At 45.7% G+C, this 20,023-nt stretch overlaps 1 protein-coding gene across 1 annotated transcript in view; it reads right to left on the reverse strand.

The window, feature by feature from the left end:
• Positions 1–20,023, reverse strand: part of LOC119169564 (cell adhesion molecule Dscam1) — a 547,574-nt gene that overhangs the window by 325,750 nt on the left and 201,801 nt on the right. The window contains exon 2 of the mRNA XM_075876128.1: positions 18,474–18,854. Coding sequence (XP_075732243.1) covers positions 18,474–18,854 — 381 coding nt within the window. The remainder of the gene's footprint in view (positions 1–18,473; positions 18,855–20,023) is intronic.

Below are 20,023 nucleotides of genomic sequence, written 5' to 3' on the forward strand. Positions count from 1 at the left end.
TCGAAGTCGTTCTACCTCAATGTCTAATTCCGTTACTTTAGAAGAGCATGTGACAGTACACGTAATATTGTGTATTGGGTTCTGGTTATCTCTTCTATGTTAAGGGATTTACACATAGCTTCCATGCGATACTGAAATTTCGACAAGTGAACTCTTTGAATGCTATCGCATATCCTGACATGAAACAATCCTACAATTTTGACAAAAGGTGGTATGTGGTCACTTCCATGGGTTTTTGTGTCTGAGAACCATTCACACTCAGCACGGCTCACGAGGCCTCGTAAGACAAAGCCCTGGTCAAGAAAGCTGCTATAGCTTGAACCACACTAAAACGTTGGACTACTGTGATTTAATAAGAACAGTTCATTGTCGGAGGCGAAATACACCAACTTTCTGCCTTTATAATTAATCTTGAAGCTTTCCCAGATTGTATAATAAGCGTTGAAATATCTGATTATAATGCACGGGTGAAAAGTTGTTGACATGATACCTTCTAGTCTTGTATGGTCGAAGTGGCTTGACGGATGCAGGTAGGCCCCCACATCCGGGGCGGTAAGTCTGTTCTTCACTGTTATATATTGATTAACGTCGTGAGGTGACACCGGCTGATAAATGTCGGCGAGATCGCGGCGAATAAACATTAGATCTTTGCTGTTGTCCGTAGTTGTAGACGACACGAATGACTCATAATCAGAGAGTCTGACTTCGTTCGGCAAGTTTGGCTCGCAGATGACAATACTTGGGAACCTATTAGTGTCCACGAACCGATGGAAATTGGGGATGCATGGTCCCGATCTCTGGGCATTCTATTGCAAAACCGCTGCCTTTCTAACTTCTTTCCTGAAAGACACCGACTGGTGAGCCATTATTTATAGTGCTTCGAGTTATGCACTCAAAGTATTCAGTACTTTCAGTGCACTTCTGGCTGATGCTGTGTGCATGTTCTTTAGTAACAAGCTTTTGGCGTTAATTATGAATTCTAGAAGAAGTATCACTTGCTGATCTGTGTTCCGCAAGTCTTCCATCACTGTAGCTTGATCTGATGAAAACGGCTTCTGTTGCGGTTCTTCTGTGCATCGTGTACGCGCAAGTGGCGGCTGCTCTTCGGTAGAGACTGATCTGCCCCTTTGCTCTTTTTCAATGTCTGCATTTGCCCAGCTGGAAACTGCAGCAGGCAATTTTCCCTAATGCGTCGACTTACTTCCTGAAGTTGGTGCTGTCCGTCGTGAAGACCGTTGACGGCGACGTCGTCTTTGCCGGATTTTCACAGCGGCTTCTTTGTGGGCTGAGCATTCTCGTATCATATGCTTCAAATTGAAAAACTCTTTCTTGATAGACATTCTTTGGAAGAAGCCCTGTGAGCATCCTGACAGTTAGGTCACTTCAGTGTGGTATCGCTACAGTTGTCTTTCGACTGCGGTTCTGCACATTGGGTGCACACTGCAGAGCTCCTGCAAACACCCTTTACACGGCCGATCTTCTGGCTGTTGAAGCATTGCACAGGTTTAGGTATAAACGGTCGAACTTGTTGACGAGAGCATCTAGCATTCACGTAGGCGGAGAAACAGTCACCTATGAACGTTACTCCACAGAACGTGTGTTACCAATGCGTTCAACGATGAGAATAACATTGTCTTGACTCGCGGGTTTTATAAGCACTGGAATGTCTGCGTTAGGGGTTTCCGTGTCAATAACGTAAATGACTCCTGTTGTGGTCGTACCATCGGCTGGTATGAGGGACCAAACTGCATTGTTTCTCAGTTGTGTTACTTGTTTCAGCGTCTTCAGTGCACTAAGGTGCAGCACATTGACATCCAGGATGTTTCTCCTTGTATTTAGCCATACGTCTTTTATCTCACTCTGCCCAGTGTTCCCAAGATAGAGTGAAAGCGCTTGCCTGTTCAGAATTCGTAGACAGTTGGTAGCCTTCGGTGGCAAGAACAGTATTGAATGGGGCTATCGCGGAGGCACCATTTACACGGTGGCTGTACTTGACACTGACAATGCGTTGAAGATCCATCGCTTAACCTTGCAGCCCAAGACGGTTTGAAAACAGTAATCGGAAGACTCATGGCAAGATGCGGAGTAGAGCGCTGTATCATCGCGCTCGATGGATGTGTTTCCTCACTTCCTCAAGGTAGTGGTCGCGATCGAGCTAGAATTGGGCATCACCCAGAGAGTTAGTACACATCCATCACCGCAATGCACGTGGCAATAAACTCCACAGCTGAGTGAAAACTCCAGAAAAGCCCTGATATGAGCAAGATTGATAGATTGATTGCCTCATTACTCTGGCTCAACCCACCATGGGTGATCGGCCATTAAACGAGTGGTGCCTTGCTACATAAAAAATTGGTTAGTAGTTTCAAAATAGTAATAGATATTCTTGAAATCATTTGCGTTCCACAGCTAATCACTTCGTCTTCCTCCGTTCTATTCGGCATGGTAAGCATACGTGTTGATTGGGCTTAATGCATGGTACTGCAACATTTGAGATACAGATGCAAACTCACGACGCTAAGTGCATGGAGACGTAATTCTGGTCTCTGGAAACACTCCAGGTCATTTCTGTCAAGTAAAATTTTGAAGTGATGAAGTTATTTTGAAGGCCGCTTTCAGAGAAACGCGAAGAGGTAGGACTTAAGCATTGGGGAAAATAATGTCTCGCACACCTATACTTTTATTAATATGAATTGTGGTTTGCCCCTGAAAAACAATTATCAGCTCCCTTAGTGCAGGGCAGTGAACTGAATGCTACAATTTTTGTTGACCTTCCCGCCTTTCTCTCAATTTATTCTCTATCTCTTTCTCAGCGCAGACTACAAGACATTGTTTGTGGAGCTTCTCGATAGCTTTAGATCATTTCGCTATTTGCGCGCTGGACGCTAACAGTCAAGTTTAATCGAGAACTTGGGTGAGCGTAAGCAATAACGCTAGAATGTTCTATGATTTACGTACAAACGACGACGTGTTCCACCATTATTCAGATTAAGAACGACCAGTGGCAATGCTTCCGCTTTCCTTGCGCAGCGCACGGGCTCCTCCGAATAAAGAACTCCGCCTTGAACGCATTAACTGTTGCCTTGTGCGACGTCACGACGCCATGAAATCTGGTGGATCTGCTGTCCTTTCATGCTCCTGACGCTCCCGTCAAACCGTGAACCCATCCCAAGTGCCGAAGACGACCCCGAAGCAATTGAGAAAGGTCGAACTAGCCAGAGGACTATACATGGCCAATAATCACCGTATTGACGCATGCATCAAAAGACAAGTGTTACTGCGATGGAGATGGCAGGTGCTAGGGTGGCCGCTGTGTGGCCCAAAACAGTCATCATGAAACAGGCTTGTGAGCCGCCGATTTCTGCGGATCACCACGTGAAGATTCCGAAATCAAGTTGTACACAGTATTTACTGCCCAATCTGGACGTTCCTCGTCTACGATGGCAACTTAGGCAGCTGTAACACTGTGACGATGGGGTCATGGCCACACGTTTGACCCTTGGCGTGGTGGACTTTTTCAGATGACAAAACGCAAGAGCGTTTAGGCACATCTGAGAAAGCCGAACGGTAACAATTAATTTGAAGTCGGCTAGTAAGGAGGGCTTGCTTATAGTATAGTCGCTTGGCGGCGAAATTACAATAATAAGTTTTAATGTGAACATATTGAGTCGAGCTTTCTACCGAAAGCGTACATCGCTGCGCACTTAGTGTTGCACGTAAACATTTGGAGTGCAATCTTTTGTAAAACTGAAACGCAATGGGCACGCTCTTCTTCTTTATATGTAAGCTTCATGCCCAAAACGTCCAACAGAAATGGCCCTATCGCTGCTTGTACAACAGTGTTGAATCGGTATCATATAGCCATCTTTCCATGCTTTCAACACGGGCTACAACCATCCAAAAACTGCTTTCAGCGCTACCCTCGCTCCATATAGTTATTGTTTGAGGTGGTGCAGTCTAGCACGAAAAGACTGTTTGCACTCTGTAAAGACCCGCGCGTATTACAAGAAAAGAGGCATCAATTCATTTTGTGTTTCCAAACACGGGCCGTCCTGTTCAGATCATTTGTTTGTTCCGCACAAAGCGCTCCTACATTCTTTTTTTTTCTTCTTTCAATGCAAGCAGTAGCCCGAGAAAAACAAACCCTAGATAGGAACGACACAACCTTCCCAAAAGCTGTTGAGTACACAAGGGTATGAAAGGGCGCAAAGTAAGCGGGTAAAATGGAAGGGCATTGAAGGGGCGGGGGCTGCAGTGAACGGAGGAAGCAAAATGAATTGTCAGTGGAGGGCATAAACGCAAACGCAGACGGACCGACGCGAGCGATGAAAATGGGGAGAAAGCCTCTTGCACTCTACAACGACGTCTTCCTTGCCCCGCGCGATTCTTCAACTTTGCATCGAGGTTTTGATTGCTCGCGCACTTCTCTTTGTTCGTTCTCCAGCTGCATTCAACCCCCACACTCTTACGCGCGCATACTGTTCTTCAGCTACGATTTCGCTCCTCTCACCGCCATCTTCGGTTATCCCGCAGCGAACCCTCCATGTCGCCGCATGCAGAGCAGCTTCATAAGCTGCATCGACGATCGCCCGAGTTTTTTTTTTTTTGTCACGCTTTCCCCGCTAAGCGGTGGCGGCGAATGAGAATTGAAATGCCGCCCTTCCACCGGAGACAGCGCCGCAGCGGAGAAAGGCTGTTTTAAGAAAATCCATCAAGCGAAGCGCACATGCCATTGATGCGTTCCAAAGAGGGGTCATTAGAAGACGGGTTGCGACGGAGTCTGGTTCATTTTAAATCGTTCTACCTCTTTCTCTCGTTCACGCGCATTCGGATCGTCTCTTTGTCAATATTGTGGTTATGTATTTTATCCTCCCTTCACTACCCGGGCAATTTTTGTTTTCCAAATGAGCGGGAAAATAAAGCTAGTTTAGCGAGACACCCCCCCCCCCCCCCAAGCAAGTCCCGATTTTCTGGCGCTCAGTCCATCTGCTGCTTTTATGAAGGGCCAGATGAAAAGCAGCACTGACCGTTCCCAATCGACTCAACTCTTTTTTTTTGTTGTGAAACAAGTCCACCGATGTCCTTATTTCCGCGTTCTCGCTCCAATATTCTTCTATAGTGCGCATTCTTTACGAATCTTCTTTTCTCTCTCACTCGCTATCAAAGGAACAGCTTTAAAAAAAAAGCAGAATGAATATGCGAAGGGGAAAGGGGAGTTGAATAGAGAGCGCCGTCGTTCTTGTGTATACGACCGTTTCGCACGCTACTAGGCATCTGTGCGCGATCTTTATCGCACGAGCATATTCCTTTCTTTCAGCGTACTGCTTCGTACAATTATTGAGCTTCTTGCGAGGCGAGTTACACGGAGGGAGGTTTATTTCGAGGAAGAAAATGGGACGTTGAGTTCGTGCACTTTCCTCTTCGTCTTTTTATCATTCTCTTCCGGACTGAAAACGACTGACGGCGTAATGATTATGGCTCCTCAATCGACTCGATGTCTGCGATGAACGCTGGGGTACATGACGTGGCACCCCGCAAACGACAAACAGGGTAGAACAGTCTGGGGAACGTCATTTTTGGAACCCTTTTTTGTAATTGTTGAAAGATCCGAATGATTCGCTCATAATGTGGTGTGAAGCTGGCGGAAAAATGGCAGCTGAGTTCGCTATGGTAGTCTAACGAATTTGTAAACGGAGAACGCCGTTTAGAATAAACGTTCAGCCTTATGAGCGAGATTCGGTACTCGATACCGACGTTATCACCTTAACGACATTTGTCGTGAACTTCTGCCTGAACGGTGCGACGGGTGCGAGCGATATCTGGTAATTTGGTTCCGTGCTACGCGATAAGCCTGGAATTGGTGAAGACGCGCTTGTTATTTGATTAGTGATCGAGGAAGAAATCAGTTTATGAAGCTAAAAAGAAATGTTAAGGTGGGATATTAGGGACAGCAGCGTATTTCCTGAAACACATAGATTTGCGTTAGTATTACCAAAACTGGAGTAAGTTGTAACAGACGCTTGATATGCGGTTAAAAGTTCAGTGTAACATGACGCAAATAGCGAGCAACTAAAGAAGAATTTGAAATCATATCTGTAGGCCACATACCAATACCTGAGCAGTGGCAGAGTCCCTGCGTCAATTTTCAGCACCAACTCAGGCTGTACGGTTGGTGTAGCTATCGAGAGCCTTTCCTTAGAGAGATTTCATATTTCAGTCGAGTAAGATGTGGGTGTTCGATTAGGGAGTTTTCCTTTCGAAAGTGATGTAGTCTTAATAGAGGCACAAGAAAACGAGTTGGCATTCTTGCACTTCGAGATGATTGCTATCTTGGGAAACGATGCTGCAGCAAAACTTGGGAGCTCCGGCACTAGACCATACTTAGGGATCACACGAAACAAACGGGCTAAATGAAATACGCATTCAACGAAGATGGGCGTACGATTTTGAAAAGGTAATTGCAAGGAACAAACTTATACATACGCCTCAAGGTGCGTTTGGTGATGAAGGAATAAAGTGGGGCGCAATTAAACTACTACTGAATTAGCTGCTGGCCCGCAGGTCGCGGGATCCAATCCCGGCTGCAGCGGCTGCATTTCCGATGGAGACGGAAATGTTGTAGGCCCATGTGCTCATATTTAGGCACCCGTTAAAGAACGCCAAGTGGTCAAAATTTCCGGAGCCCTCCACTACGGCGTCTCTCTTAATCATATGGTGGTTTTGACACGTTGAACCCCACATATATATCAATCAATAAACCACTACTGAAGCGAATGAAGCGATAATAGGGCGTTTCTTAGCACTTTATCAAAGTATGGTTATAAATAAGAATTTCATTATTATTGCCCTAACAGTATAGTTTTCTTGGTGACACAAGCATAATAAGCGATTATATTTATCAAATGTTAGTCACTTTTCAGTCTATTGTCTTTACCAGCATCGTTAGATGGGATACCGACGTTGCTAAGCGCCAACTTAATTTTGTCTTTACACGTAGCGAAAGTGGTAAACGAAAATGACTACACGCTCTGCCCAGTAAACTCATTCGCTAGTGTGCATATGCTTTCTTGAGTACTTTTTGCTTCTCTTCTTCTTTTTTTGCCTGTCCCACGATTCAATAAGGCCAATTCTTCCGGTCGGAGTGAGAAGCAGCTTCAACTGCGACTGTCTAGCTCGGCTCGGAAAACAAACGGCTTCGGAAATTGGGTGTGCCGGTCGCTCTACTAATTGCGTTCATTGGGAGATTCGCGGGCACCATCGTTCTGCCCCGACACGACAACCTTTCTTTCTCTCTCTAACTCTCTCTCGTTTCGCACTTCGCGTTTTGTTCTTAGCGTCTTCTGTCTTCATTGCTGTTGTCTTCTCAATGACATTGTTGTTTCCTTGCAAGGGGTTCATTTATTATGAAAAGCGAGGTTGCACAAACAACTTCAGATGACCTGATTCATGCGCTTTCTACCACTTCCTTTTTCTGCTTTCTTCCCCACGCCCACCATCTCATCTAACACATTATGGCAGCGTGAAGTAACGCTCTTGTGCCCCTGGGTGACAAACATCGCTAATTTGTCTTATTATCTTTTTTATTTACCTTCACCCATGAGCTACGTAAGACGAGGAAAACAGTACTCGGATCTCTTATACAGAAACGGCATCGAGAAAGTGTCTCTTTACCTATTTAAGACGCTGTTTCCTGTAGCACGTTTGTTTACCATTTTCTCATTGCAGTAATACCGTTGCTTCTGTTGTAGTAGAGCCCTCTGAAGGGGTCCGTATGCGTGGCGCTGGACAGAGGGCCTCTCTTTCAGCACGTAAGAGGAAATGGATATCCCGCACCAGTCTGTTCAGCGCACGGCGCGGTAAATGCGCATAATTGGATTCAGAGAGGGCACACCAATTGGCCCATTGCGAGTACGGCGTGCCTCTGCGTTTCAATGTAGCGCCCGTTTTCGACCCAACACCCACCCTTCCTGTCCGCTCGCCTGCCATGGCCTCTGGTAGACGTTTTTTTTTATTTCTGTATTTCTCTGGTTTTTCGGATCACACGTTAATTCGGTTTCAAAACATATTCTCTTATAGCATCCCCCTTTCTTCACCGAGCTTTAGTATGTTTTCTTCTTTTTTATTTTTAGGCTTTTTACTGCATCAACTTCTGTCTTGCTTGCCACTCCTGGAACCGAGGTGTCAGTGAACACCACTGCCGTGCCATGGTGTACAAACCAGCCGAGTCTAGTCGGGCTAGCTTCACCTCGCACTCTGGCGCTCTGCAGTAAAGCAGGCGAGACGAAGAAAGGAGGGGGGGGGGTGCAACCAATCGGAGCAAACGTGGTTCCCCGTGGTGTGTGCGTGCGTGTTCGCTCGTTCGTCGGAACATGTTCGCTGTCGTCGTCAGTGGGACGACTGGAAGCCCGGCGCTAATGAATGAACTTATTTAGAAGAGAGGGGGAGAGTGATTCGGGATTTAGGCGAGATCGGGGAACGGGGAATCGAACGTTTAGCGAGGAGGCGTTTGAAGAAAAAGAGAGAAAAAAAGGTTGGGGGAGGGAGAGTCGTTATTCAGATGGCGTGACAATTCCAAGCGCTGCCATTTTCCCTGTAATTGGGAAAAGAGTCACGTAGTGGGGAGCGTTCGCGAAAGTCGTCATCGATGTAAGCGATGGCGTTCGATTATGCCCCTCCCGTTGGGAAAAGAGTGCGTGCCCCCTCCTCCTTTAACATCATTCTAGTTGTCTTGGCTTTTAGTCTTCGGCTGTTATATTTGTATTTTTCCAAAGGCAATGCAACAGCAAAAATATAAAAACTGTTTTGAGAACATGCGCTTCGTTTTCTATTTTGAAATATTTTAGGCTCTTTGTATATCCACGCATCTTGTTCTTTTTGTTTTGTTTGTTCGCAGATGTTTTAATATTACGCAGAATGTTATTACAGAATGCTGTCACTGTGTTAGAGGTAAATAGTTCAGGTTCCTGACGTATCGAACAAATATACACTAAATAAATAATAGTGAGCATGACGAAACAGCATTGATCAGAAAGAGTTGCTACAGGTGGTGACTGCCATTGGAAATCCTTTCTGAGCATGAATTTATGTAAATGTTGCGTATTCTGCCTGCCTGCGCGAACGTTTCTCTCCCTCTCTCTCTCTCTATGTGTGTGTGTGTGTGTGTGTGTGTGTGTGTGTGTGTGTGCATGTGTGCGTGTGCGTGCGCGTGTGTGTGTGTGTGTGTGTGTGTGTGTGTGTGTGTGTGTGTGTGTGTGTGTGTGTGTGTGCCAGGAAAAGTTCATCCGTACCCTAGTATTTCCCTACGTGAGGTTACTTCCAGTCTTTTGTGCAAGAGGCTTGACCACCATGGAAGCCAGGTACTGTTGAATCCTAACAAAGCCACCGAAAGTCACCCCTGTAGGCCTTAAAATGCGAAGCGTCCGCCTTTTTTCATTTCGGATGATAAAAAGGGGGCGAAAGTATTTTTCTTCACTTCTTTTTTTCTGTTACTGAATGCACCATTGTCTATGTAGCAACACTGAAACACAAAACGTTGACAATGCGTTCACCTACCTGTATTATTTTTTTGTTATTCATGAAATACGCGAGTTCCTGCTTACAGCCAGTCTCCGAAAGAACAAAGAAAAAGGGTTTTGTTTCCTATGAATTACGTTACCTTAGAAAACTTCGATCTTTTGTTCGTTATTCTATAAAGGACAATGGCACGTTTTATGGTTTTGTTTTTTCTCAAAGCCTCGTGTTCAGCCTGAAACATGAACTGCTTACAGGCGAATACTTGTAACAGTGCCTGCATGCAGCTGCTTATCGCCTTTCAGAATTCAGAAAGCCCAGTAAAAAAAGGGCTTAATATTTTCAACGCATTGCACACACCATTTTTCAACAATGAGAAAACTCGAGCTTTACAGAATTCTGAAGCACTTGGTTTACAGCTTGTAACTTTACGAACTTTCAACATCATTGTGTACCTCAAAACTTAATGCTGCAGCATGCTGTCTAAGGTTTACCACCTTTGAAACTAAACACCATCGATCGTATTGTATGCTCATGAACACGTGGAGGCAGGTATTGATTTCAAGTGGCTTTTGCCAGACAGCACCCGCTGTTCAAGTAGCCTTAAACCAAACTTCACAGGCTTGGCGTGGACTTCGACGCTTTGTGTTGATTCGATCAGCTGAAGAATAACGCGACTATAATTTCTAACAAGTATCCTTTCTTAACGACGCCAACACATACGCAGACCACGTAACCACGACGGCACCACTCATCATTATCATCTTCATTATCAGTTGACTAAGCTCGAATCAAGACATACACCTCTCACATGATTCGCCAATCAACTCATTCTTGTGATTTGTGCTGCCACATTATACCTGCGACCATTTTAATCTCATCGGCCCACCTAACTTTCTGTCTCCCCCTCGTGCGTTTGCCTTCTCTGGGAATTCAGTCAGTTACCCTTAACGGCCAGCGGTTATCCTGTTTAGGCGCTACGTGCCGCCCCATGTCCCTTTATTCATGTTGATTTTAACAATCATATTCTTAACCATGGTTTGTTCCCTTGACCAATCTGCTATCTTCTTGTCTCTTAAGGTTACACCTATCATTTCCTTTTCGATTTCTCGCTGCGTCGTCCTCAATTTAAGCTGAACACTCTCTGTAAGACTCCAACTTTCTGCTTCATAAATAAGTACCGACAAGATTCAGCGGTTTTAAAAAATCCAGTGAAGGTTTAGTGGCATATTACCATTCATTATTTGAGAATGCTTGGCGAATGTGATACTTCTTAGCCTTATTTTTCTAGTTATTTTATTCTCATGAACTGGCTTGGCGCTTACTACCTATGCTAAGAGACATATTCCAGAAAAGCAGAAAAACGTAACACAATTTCCCATAAAAGAAAAAAAAATGAAGAGAGGAAGTTGAGACATAAAAACCAGAAATAAGGATGAAACCAGTTGCGACTAGAGAATATCCGGCACCTCGTTAATGTAGTAATGAATACCTCGTGCGTGAGGCGGCGGCAACGAAAAGAGTGAGAATGGATATCCAGATGGTGGGACGGTCCCACTATACACTCCCTCGCCATCTACAGAGCGCGGCCCTTCGGGCTATAAAATGTGTGGCGAGTCTTTATCCCCCGCGTGGCTCTGCTCTCAATCCTCATCAAATCCAGTCCATTTATAACGGCGAACCTTCTTTCGGCGGCCTGTGGCGGTTTTTTTCTTGCCGACTTGCTCTTCGGTCTTCTCGGCTTCGTCGGCGCGCCTTTTCCGCTTTCCTGGCCGAGCTAATAGAAGTCCGGCTCCTCAAACGTGGGAGTGTAACCCTTTCAGCACGTGCTTGCACAGTACTCACCTAGGATTTAGTTATTTTTTTTCCTCACTTTGTAAGCGTATCTAACAACCTCGCTCCCTTCATAGTGTGTCTCCGACAGTGAGTCTCGAGGCATCGTAGATGAATCGGCTTCTATCAAAAGGTGTCTTAGCGAGTGATAAAACTGGCAATAACCTCACGGGGAAAATGAAAACCGATACAATTTTATGGAGGACACCTACGAACGAATTTCAGCCGGAGAGCCACGCTGGTCTGATTACTTTTTAAAATACTTTTATGTTTTACTTTGTGAATGTTTTAGAGACTGTTTCCCTACGCACAAGTGTCCCCGCGAGCCTTTAACTAACTACATTAGAATAAGAGTTGAAAGGAATTAAGATGATAGTATTGGATGAACGAAACGCTCGGCTGCCCATTGCATGTTTCATTGTGATGGTTTAATACAGCACCACCAGTTATTAACGCGGGTAATCAACACTTTATTACTATAGTTCCACTTGTCACTAAGACCAGGACAGACTAAATTGTCGTATTAGCCCCCTTATTTAGCGCGATCTTCACAATGGTTCTGCCCATTGCAGCTTCCATAGAAGTGTAGTTCTGACTTGTGCATGTATAATTATATACTTGTGTGGAAGCCATCGTTCTGTAGTTACCCGACCACTGCTCCAATGGCTGCGTTTCTGCCAGCGTTCATGTTGGTTAAGCAATGCTAGTTACGACCGCTGAAAAGGTTAGGTCTGTTTTCCACTCATGTTTAATTTATTCCTTATCGCGGAAGTTATTTTCTTTTTTTCCATCGTAGCCGGTGGAGCGATCAAAACGCGTTATTAAATTTTAGACTCATCTCCTTCGTCCCGACTTTAAGGAGCGAACTTTCGTAGAGCAGTAAGAGGAAAAAGTAAGGGCAGTACTAAAGGTTAGAAGAAAAAAGAAGATGAAGGGAATTAGGGAGAAGCCACTCAACCGAGCTCGCGAAAAGCACGAAACACATTTCCGGAGCCGACGGGCCGAGCAACCTAACTCTCAATGTTCTAGATTCCCTGCGAGGAAATAATGAAAAAGAGTGATTTACAAGAAGAGAACGTGAAATATAAAGGCAAGAGGTAACTCCACCCTCCCTCCCAAAAAAAGTCAGAAATCTCATCAACATTTCTTTCTCTCTCTTATTTTCCCTTTGATAATGAAAACGGCGTAGCGAGTACGCGAGAACAAAGGAGGTTTCATTAGAGTTTGCTTCCTTGGCATTTTCTCTGTGTAAACGCAAACTAAGCTATATATAGAAAATGCAGGTTAAAACTAAGAGTTAGAAAAGAAAGCTGGAGAGCAAGGAACCAAACAGATGTCTGTGTGCTTCCTTTAGCTTCTTTTGTATTTTTCTGCATAGTCTGCCTTCCTTTTTCACTTTTCACTATTTTGCGTCCCTTATCCGGTTCCTTCCGAGCAGCGTGATCCTTTTTGTTTCTCGCTGGCGTCTTGCTCCCTGCTTCCCTTTCTCCAAACTGTAGCGCCTTGCACAATTCCCCCGAGGCGGTCCGCGCCCGCGCCTGGTCTTCCTAACGGTGTTGCCAGCGGCGGCGGCACCTCTGCTGTCAGCATCCATCAGGAGGAAGGAAGGGAGCATCCGCTCTCCTCCTTCTCAATGCTACATTCTTTGCCCTTTCTCCTTTCTCACCCCCCTACTCCAACACCGTCTTTCTGGCGAGTGAGTGACCATCGCAGCGTAGCGCAAAAAGATGCGCCTCGGTGCTGCTGCACTGCTGATGCTGTCGTCCTCTTTCTCCCCTGCTTTGCTCGATCTAGCATCTATTCTCGGGAAGAGGAAAAAAGAGAGAGAGAGACTGGTAGAGGGAAGGGTAGGCGCGCTGTCTAAGGTGGCATCGGTGTTGAAAGGTTCCAGCATTTTGCTAGTACCAAAGCGTTAGTGCGCCGTCGCTTGACAGAACGAGGAGAAAGAAATCGGACGCCCGCGTTTCGCCACGTTCACCCGACGCACGCTGGTCAGTGACGCAGACACAGTGTCAGAGCGGGTGCCGCTGTTCCTTTGTGCAGCGTGCCGCCACGGCGGCGGCGGACCTGGTAATCCAAGTCGCTTTGTTCGCGACTGTTGTCGCCCCTCTACGTTTCATCCGCTAAACTTTTCGATTTCTATTTTACGTGGGTGTCTTTGCGTTACGTGTTACTTTTTTGGCGCCTTGTTTTGGAACTGTCTTTTGTGTTCGCGACTTACACGCCTGGCGACAAAATGGACGCGGTTGCCGGTTTACGTCAGCTGCTCGATAAGATGGTCCGAGTTGTTCACTCGTGGTCCCGCTGTGTTTGCGCTGTCTACGGCCCGTTAGGGACGTAATCATGTCAAAAGCACCCTAAATCTTGACCGCTCTTGCCACTTTTCTGTGGTTTTTGCTCCTTGCGATCGCTTAGCTTCTTCCCTCATATTCGCTGCTGGCCTCACCGCGAACAATCTAACACTCTTTGGGTTCATACTGATAACTTCGCGGCCGGCCTCGTTTCTCAGCAAATGTCTCCCGGCCTCTGTGACAGCGTAACGGGCTCTGCGAGGGAAAGTCGACAGCGAAAGCCTGTAATCATCAGCTGCAGCCACGCTCTTATTAGGTTTTGCCATGGGCTGTCACCCTGTGTGTAATCGGGTGCACACTTGCTGGCAGGGGCGACCTGATTGTGTTTCGAGCTCCTTTATCCTACTACCTGTGTTCTAATTTTTCCTTTTTTCCTACTTAATCCTACTTTTTCGGCGGTTTCGTCTTCAGTTGATCTAGCACTGAAACTGCATGTCGTTCCGGCATTACGAATTTCTCTATGCTTAGAATTCTTACATCTGCAATCTTGCGGATTAAGCATCTCAGTAGGGGCAAATTTTTTGTACATACTTGACGCTTGCAACACGCTGTCTTAACACGATGAAAGACGCTCAAAATTCTCGCGTAGTAGCGCGTTCGTGTTGAGTGCTACGTGTTTTACTGCGATAGCAAATATATGGGCACTCCCGGCTGGCTTTTCCACCGGCGTCCGCGAGCACCGTCTTTAACCGTATATGCATACGTATCTGTATATATTAAAGTGAAAGAAAAAAAATAATCCAGACAAAGACTCTGGCGCGTGGAATCAAACGTCCCACCTCCTGCTTGAGAGTGCATGGTGTTAGCCACTGAGCCACGAAGGAGCACCTTAATCATTGCTGAGACGGCAAGCTGTTTGAAATTATGAGATCCTAAAGCTTCGCCTTTAGGAGTCAATGCAATAACGACATGATGCTCCTAGTGCGTGCTTCAAACACATTGCATATTGCCAGGATGCGCTGGCGCGCGCTCGTACGTATCTCAAAGCGCGAAGAATTGTACGCCTTGGGCTTTCACCGAAAGTGTTTTATTGCAGTTACGGGACGCAAAAACGTCACTGCACTCGCTGCGCAATCTCTTTTTGCGATCAGGGTGTGCTTTTGAGACACAGCAAAGTAACAACTAAAACACTTATTCGCGTTATTCTCTACCTGTGAGTACTTTTCGTGCGTCATTCGTGCGTGAGCTACGCGGGGCATGTTTCGATCTGCTTGCCATTCTTCGCGTTACATTCAAATTTGTGGCTATCACATTCATTGCTATGCCTTTGTGGCAAAGCTGTGACTTTTTTCTCTTCTTTTTTTGCGTTAAGACAGTGCGTCACAAGTATCAAACTTACCGACTAGAAATGTTTTCCTTAAGAAGCTGTCTCACAGACAAAAAAAATTGCGATGCTAAGAGTGTAAACAAATATTTCGGAGTGTTCCCAGCACTGTTGGCATGTCTTCTTTGCAGGTCTGATTGTTCGCTAGGAGAATAATGCATTGCACTCAAAAACGCCCATTCTAATGCGAGCATCTCCTTGAACTTGGTAAGTAGTCCTTTCTAATTGAAGCCAGCAAATCAACAACTTACACCATTCGAGTTCTTACGCAGAAGATTCGAGTAATTTTTTTTCAACAATTACCACTCGTAAACCTCGAATAAACTATCACCCTGTGTGTACTCGGGTGCACACTTGCTGGCAGGGGCGACCTGATTGTGTTTCGAGCTCCTTTATCCTACTACCTGTGTTCTAATTTTTCTTTTTTTCCTACTTAATCCTACTTTTTCGGCGGTTTTGTCTTCAGTTGATCTAGCACTGAAACTGCATGTCGTAACATGAGCGTGCCGTCCTGCAGCACGCGGCGTAATCCGTTCGTAGTAGCCGAGGCGACCAGGACATCTTGTTACTTGTCCCCCCTTATGTAATGCCTTCGGGCCTTAAGGGCGAAATAAATGAAAAAAAAATGTAATAAGTTTGCTCGTTGGTACGGTATATTTGAATAACAATGGTAGCGCATGGTAACGGGACACAAGAAGAACACGGAGACACACATACAGTGCTACGTAGCGGTGTGTGTGTATCCGCGTCCTTCTTTTGTACCGCTACCTTGCGCTAGCATTGCTATTCAAATCTCTGGTATGCAAGTTATCGCCCGTGTGTTCTTTTTGCGGAAACAACTTATGACCACCACGGTAAAGTCATCTGCAGCAAGTGAACCGTTTTTCTGCCCGCATTATCGTATCTCAACTTCACTTGCAACACAACCGGCTCGTTATGAAAAACAGACCACGTCTTGAGCATTCCGTAAGCAAATAGCAAGCCCGGCTGGACAGCAACGCTTACTCGAGCAACCAGGGAATAAATTACGGCAAGTCGTCGTCATCGTCGGTGGCGCACGATGTAAGAGCGGCAACAATTAACAGCAGGTGTGAAGTACAGTATCAGGAACTACGTTGTCGGCGACACACCGGCGACATCACACGAGCGATCGCCGTACGTGCTTAACAAGAAGAACATTAAATAAACAACCACATTCTATTTTCAGGTAAAGCGGAGACTCAGCAAAAGACGGTGCTGATCTCTTCATCACTTTGTTTTCTTTATTTATATTATTCATCGAGACCAGTGCCTCGAAATGTGGGCGTGTTTCGAGTACATCCGCTAAAAGAAACAAAAGCGAGCATTCACGAAGCTAGCGGCTTAAAAGCGCACGTGCGCAGTGCTTCCTACGCTCGCTTCATAAATATTTCCTTGCTGCTGCAGAGTCGAAGGCAGTATCGCACACCGGCTCGGAGCCCAGTAATCGGCCATGAGAGATTCCCCTACCCGGTTGTTCCAGTTTAATCGACCGGCTCCTAATGACCGGCTGCTGTTTAATGCTTTCTTAATGACAAGAGCCGACCGGTCACCGATATTTCTTTCTGCCGAAGTGCCGCGCTCGTGTGAGCTGCGCACTGCGGAACTCGGGTGATTAGCGGGACTGGTGTCATTATGTAGATACCTCTCTCTCCCCCTCGCTTCATTGTCACCACCATTGTTCGTCTCGTAGTCAGTTTGCTACTGCGGAGCCAGGAAGGACATCTTCCGGCGTGCTTGCAGGCATGCTCGAACATCGCGCAAACAGCGTTAGACAAAGCAATGCACAGCGTCGTACTAAGTTCGAAGGTGACCGTCGCGCGCGATATGGCATCTTGGAAGGGATAACGAGAACGAGGTTGCTGATTATCTGTTCGCGCCTCCCAATTTTTTATCATAATTTCCATTTACCGAAAAAGAGGGTAAGCACTAGACATACCTTTGAATCTCTCCCTTGCTTTCTCCTAGGAATACCCCTCCTCTCATAGGACTTCATTACAACATTGCCTCATCGATGCGACAAAGTCGTTTGCAGCGTCAGTGCTCGGGATAAGTGTGGCCGTTAACTGATGCAAAAGGCCTTAATGTCGTTGCATATTGTTGCAAAGACGCGTAGATGGCGTAGAAGGAAGTTTGCTCAACTGAGATGATGACGCGTTGTGACGAGTGTGATCAAAGATCATCGCATAATTTTCGTCTTCACAGTTACCATCACTTGTTTTTTTTCTTTTTTGTTTGCTCAAATGTTGTAGTGGCGCGTTTTTTCTTGTATAAGCTCTGGACTTACCACAAACTTCAGCGCAGAAAAGAGAGGCCTGACAATACGATAATCATTGGTGATTAAGAAAAAAAGCTTTACTGTTGATTACGATGCTCTGTGATGCTAAATGGTAGTGCAGTTGTACACGTGTTCAAGTAGGCGATCCTTCAAGACATAGAACTGATGAAACATGTCAGCACGTAAAATACAGATCACCCATTATTTTACTGTCTTATTTTTATTATCTACTATACTGCTGTTTATCAAATCAGATTTTGTTTCTATTGTATGCATGGTTTTCGATTTTATTTTTTTTTGTTCGGTGGCACAAACTGTAGTTGCCGACAATGCTTTAAATATTTTTGTTGCTGTTAATTTTTGATGGCCAATGCTGTTCTCTATTCAAGTTCCTTAAAAGAGGGACGTCGCATGGTTTCACGTGCGCTGCTCACGAGATTTTTTTTACCGCGCTCATTCACTCGGTTACGGCGATGGGCACCGCGAGGGACAACGCTGTAACCAAAAGCGCGTGTTTAAGAGCTGAGCTCTAAAAGCAGATAATTCATGACCGCATCACCATTTAGCAGGAGTAGGCGGACGTTGGGACTACACGATGTGCCGATTGCTCTATTAGGTGAAAAAAATTGATGCTTCATGAAACGATAAAAGTGATTATCAGCCAGTGGCATCATGATCTTAGCGATATAATGTGTTGAAATGCCGTCACTTACGTCATTTTGACATCACATAACATGTCGTTACATTGTGACGTCATTTCATGTCATCATCGCTTGGTCGGGGGAAAATTTCTAAGTCTATGCAAAGAATCAAAGGACACAGAACAATTTCACTGTCTACAATTTGGGTGACAAGGTAAAACCCGGTTTGGTTGCCTAAAACCTTGGAAAAGGGGAGTGGGAGGTCATTAGTGGCGTGTGCGCGCAATCTCTCACACATAAAGTATTTGACGAGCATGGGGCGTTGCTGACTAATTCAACTTGATACGGAGCGTCATCGTGACGGCCACGTGTGTTGTTCAACAGTGTAGGGAAACGGCCTACCTATTGCGTTAGGTCTTAACAGTTGTTCAATAACAACCTATGAACAGATGTACAATACAATCTGTACATACAGGTGTTTAGGCACTCATGTGCTAGAGATCCAAATCAAGGTTTACCTGCTCGAACTTTGACATCTCTGCTGACGATGGTGCCGACGCTGTTTGTGGCCGAGCAGCGATACGTGGCGTGGTGAACGTCGGCTGCGTACTCGCTCTCTCCGAACGCCCGGAACATGAGCGTGCCGTCCTGCAGCACGCGGCGTAATCCGTTCGGAGTAGCCGAGGCGACCGGGACGTCTCCCGCACCACCCTTGCCGGAAGAGGCACTGCCTTTAGATACGACGCCACTCTGAGAGTCCACGGCATGACCTTGGTGCGTGTGCCACGTGACCAGGGGTTTAGGGGAACCGGACACTGAGCAGGGTATCTGGGCTCCCGTAGCATTGCTGAACACCACCCGGTTCGGAGGCTCCACAAGGAACACAGGTCGTGCCAGCTCTGCGGGCAGAAAGAGGGAGAAGGAAACACAAAATGAGGGATGGCCGCGCTGTGCTGCTAAAAGGAGAACTAGGAGAAGTTGGTGGGACTTTGTCAGGCGTAAGTATGTGTTTCAGTCTACACAGAAGAGAAAATAATGCTGTGGGTGTTCAGGATATCGCGAGATGAGAATTGTCGCCAAAACCTGCGAACTGAACTCTATTACAGGGACACTTTATAGAAATTCTATATAGAAGCCACTCATATTGAAGGTATTCAATTAGCATAATTAAAACGACTTCATTATGTGCGCGTTCTTCGGTGCATAAGAAGAAAAACTGCTAACATATCAACACCACTGCTGATGTCATGCCAAGATAACTGGCATGACGGGTATACGACATCAGGGTATTGTTAGGTTAACTCTTCTTTTGATATTCAGATAGACTCCTAGTGGCACAATAGGAACTTAAATTTCATTTTATAGAGCACGTCAGAGCAGCGCAATATTAAGAAAAACATACCACAAAATTTAGGGTTAAAGAGCGTCGGTTTATTTCTATATCGGGAGAAGATAATAATTTCTATATCTATATCGGGAGAAGATAATAACACTACTATACGATCTTTAAGAAAGCTTTGGCCGGAGAATGATAAATGATTTAGACCACGCAGATACTCGTTACCGCCCCACCAATATCTTGCAATGCTTTCGCTTTTGAGCAATGCTTTCTCTGTCGCAGACGTTTCGTAGTCACCTCGGTTAACTGCAAACTACTATTAAATGACTTTAAACTCAACAATTATGGCTCTTTCCAAGAGAATACGCGGGAAGTGATTTTGCTTATTTCTAAGGTAGGTTTTCAAAGCGCTTAGAGATTAGCAAAAGCCTGATGACTGTTTAGCCCAGAATATCACAACTGAAGTGTAGGGCAACGTCCTGGCTAACAAGTGAGATAAGCCGAGCCGCGCTCGTCTATTCGTATGAATTAGTCACGCCCAGAGAAGGACTGACAGGCGCGGATGAGAAATGAGCCGCGTTGACAGGTGGGTGCATAGCCGCTGCTGTTCCTCGTTAAGCAGCCACTCCCACGCTTTTTCCTCGTTTCTATCTGGCATATGAGATAGCTTCGCTAATGGCTGCATTCCATATTCTATGGCAACGAAACGAAGGAGGTTTCTGTGTTGAT

The sequence above is a fragment of the Rhipicephalus microplus genome, chromosome 2 (assembly GCF_043290135.1).
Source record: "Rhipicephalus microplus isolate Deutch F79 chromosome 2, USDA_Rmic, whole genome shotgun sequence".
Taxonomy (NCBI): domain Eukaryota; kingdom Metazoa; phylum Arthropoda; class Arachnida; order Ixodida; family Ixodidae; genus Rhipicephalus; species Rhipicephalus microplus.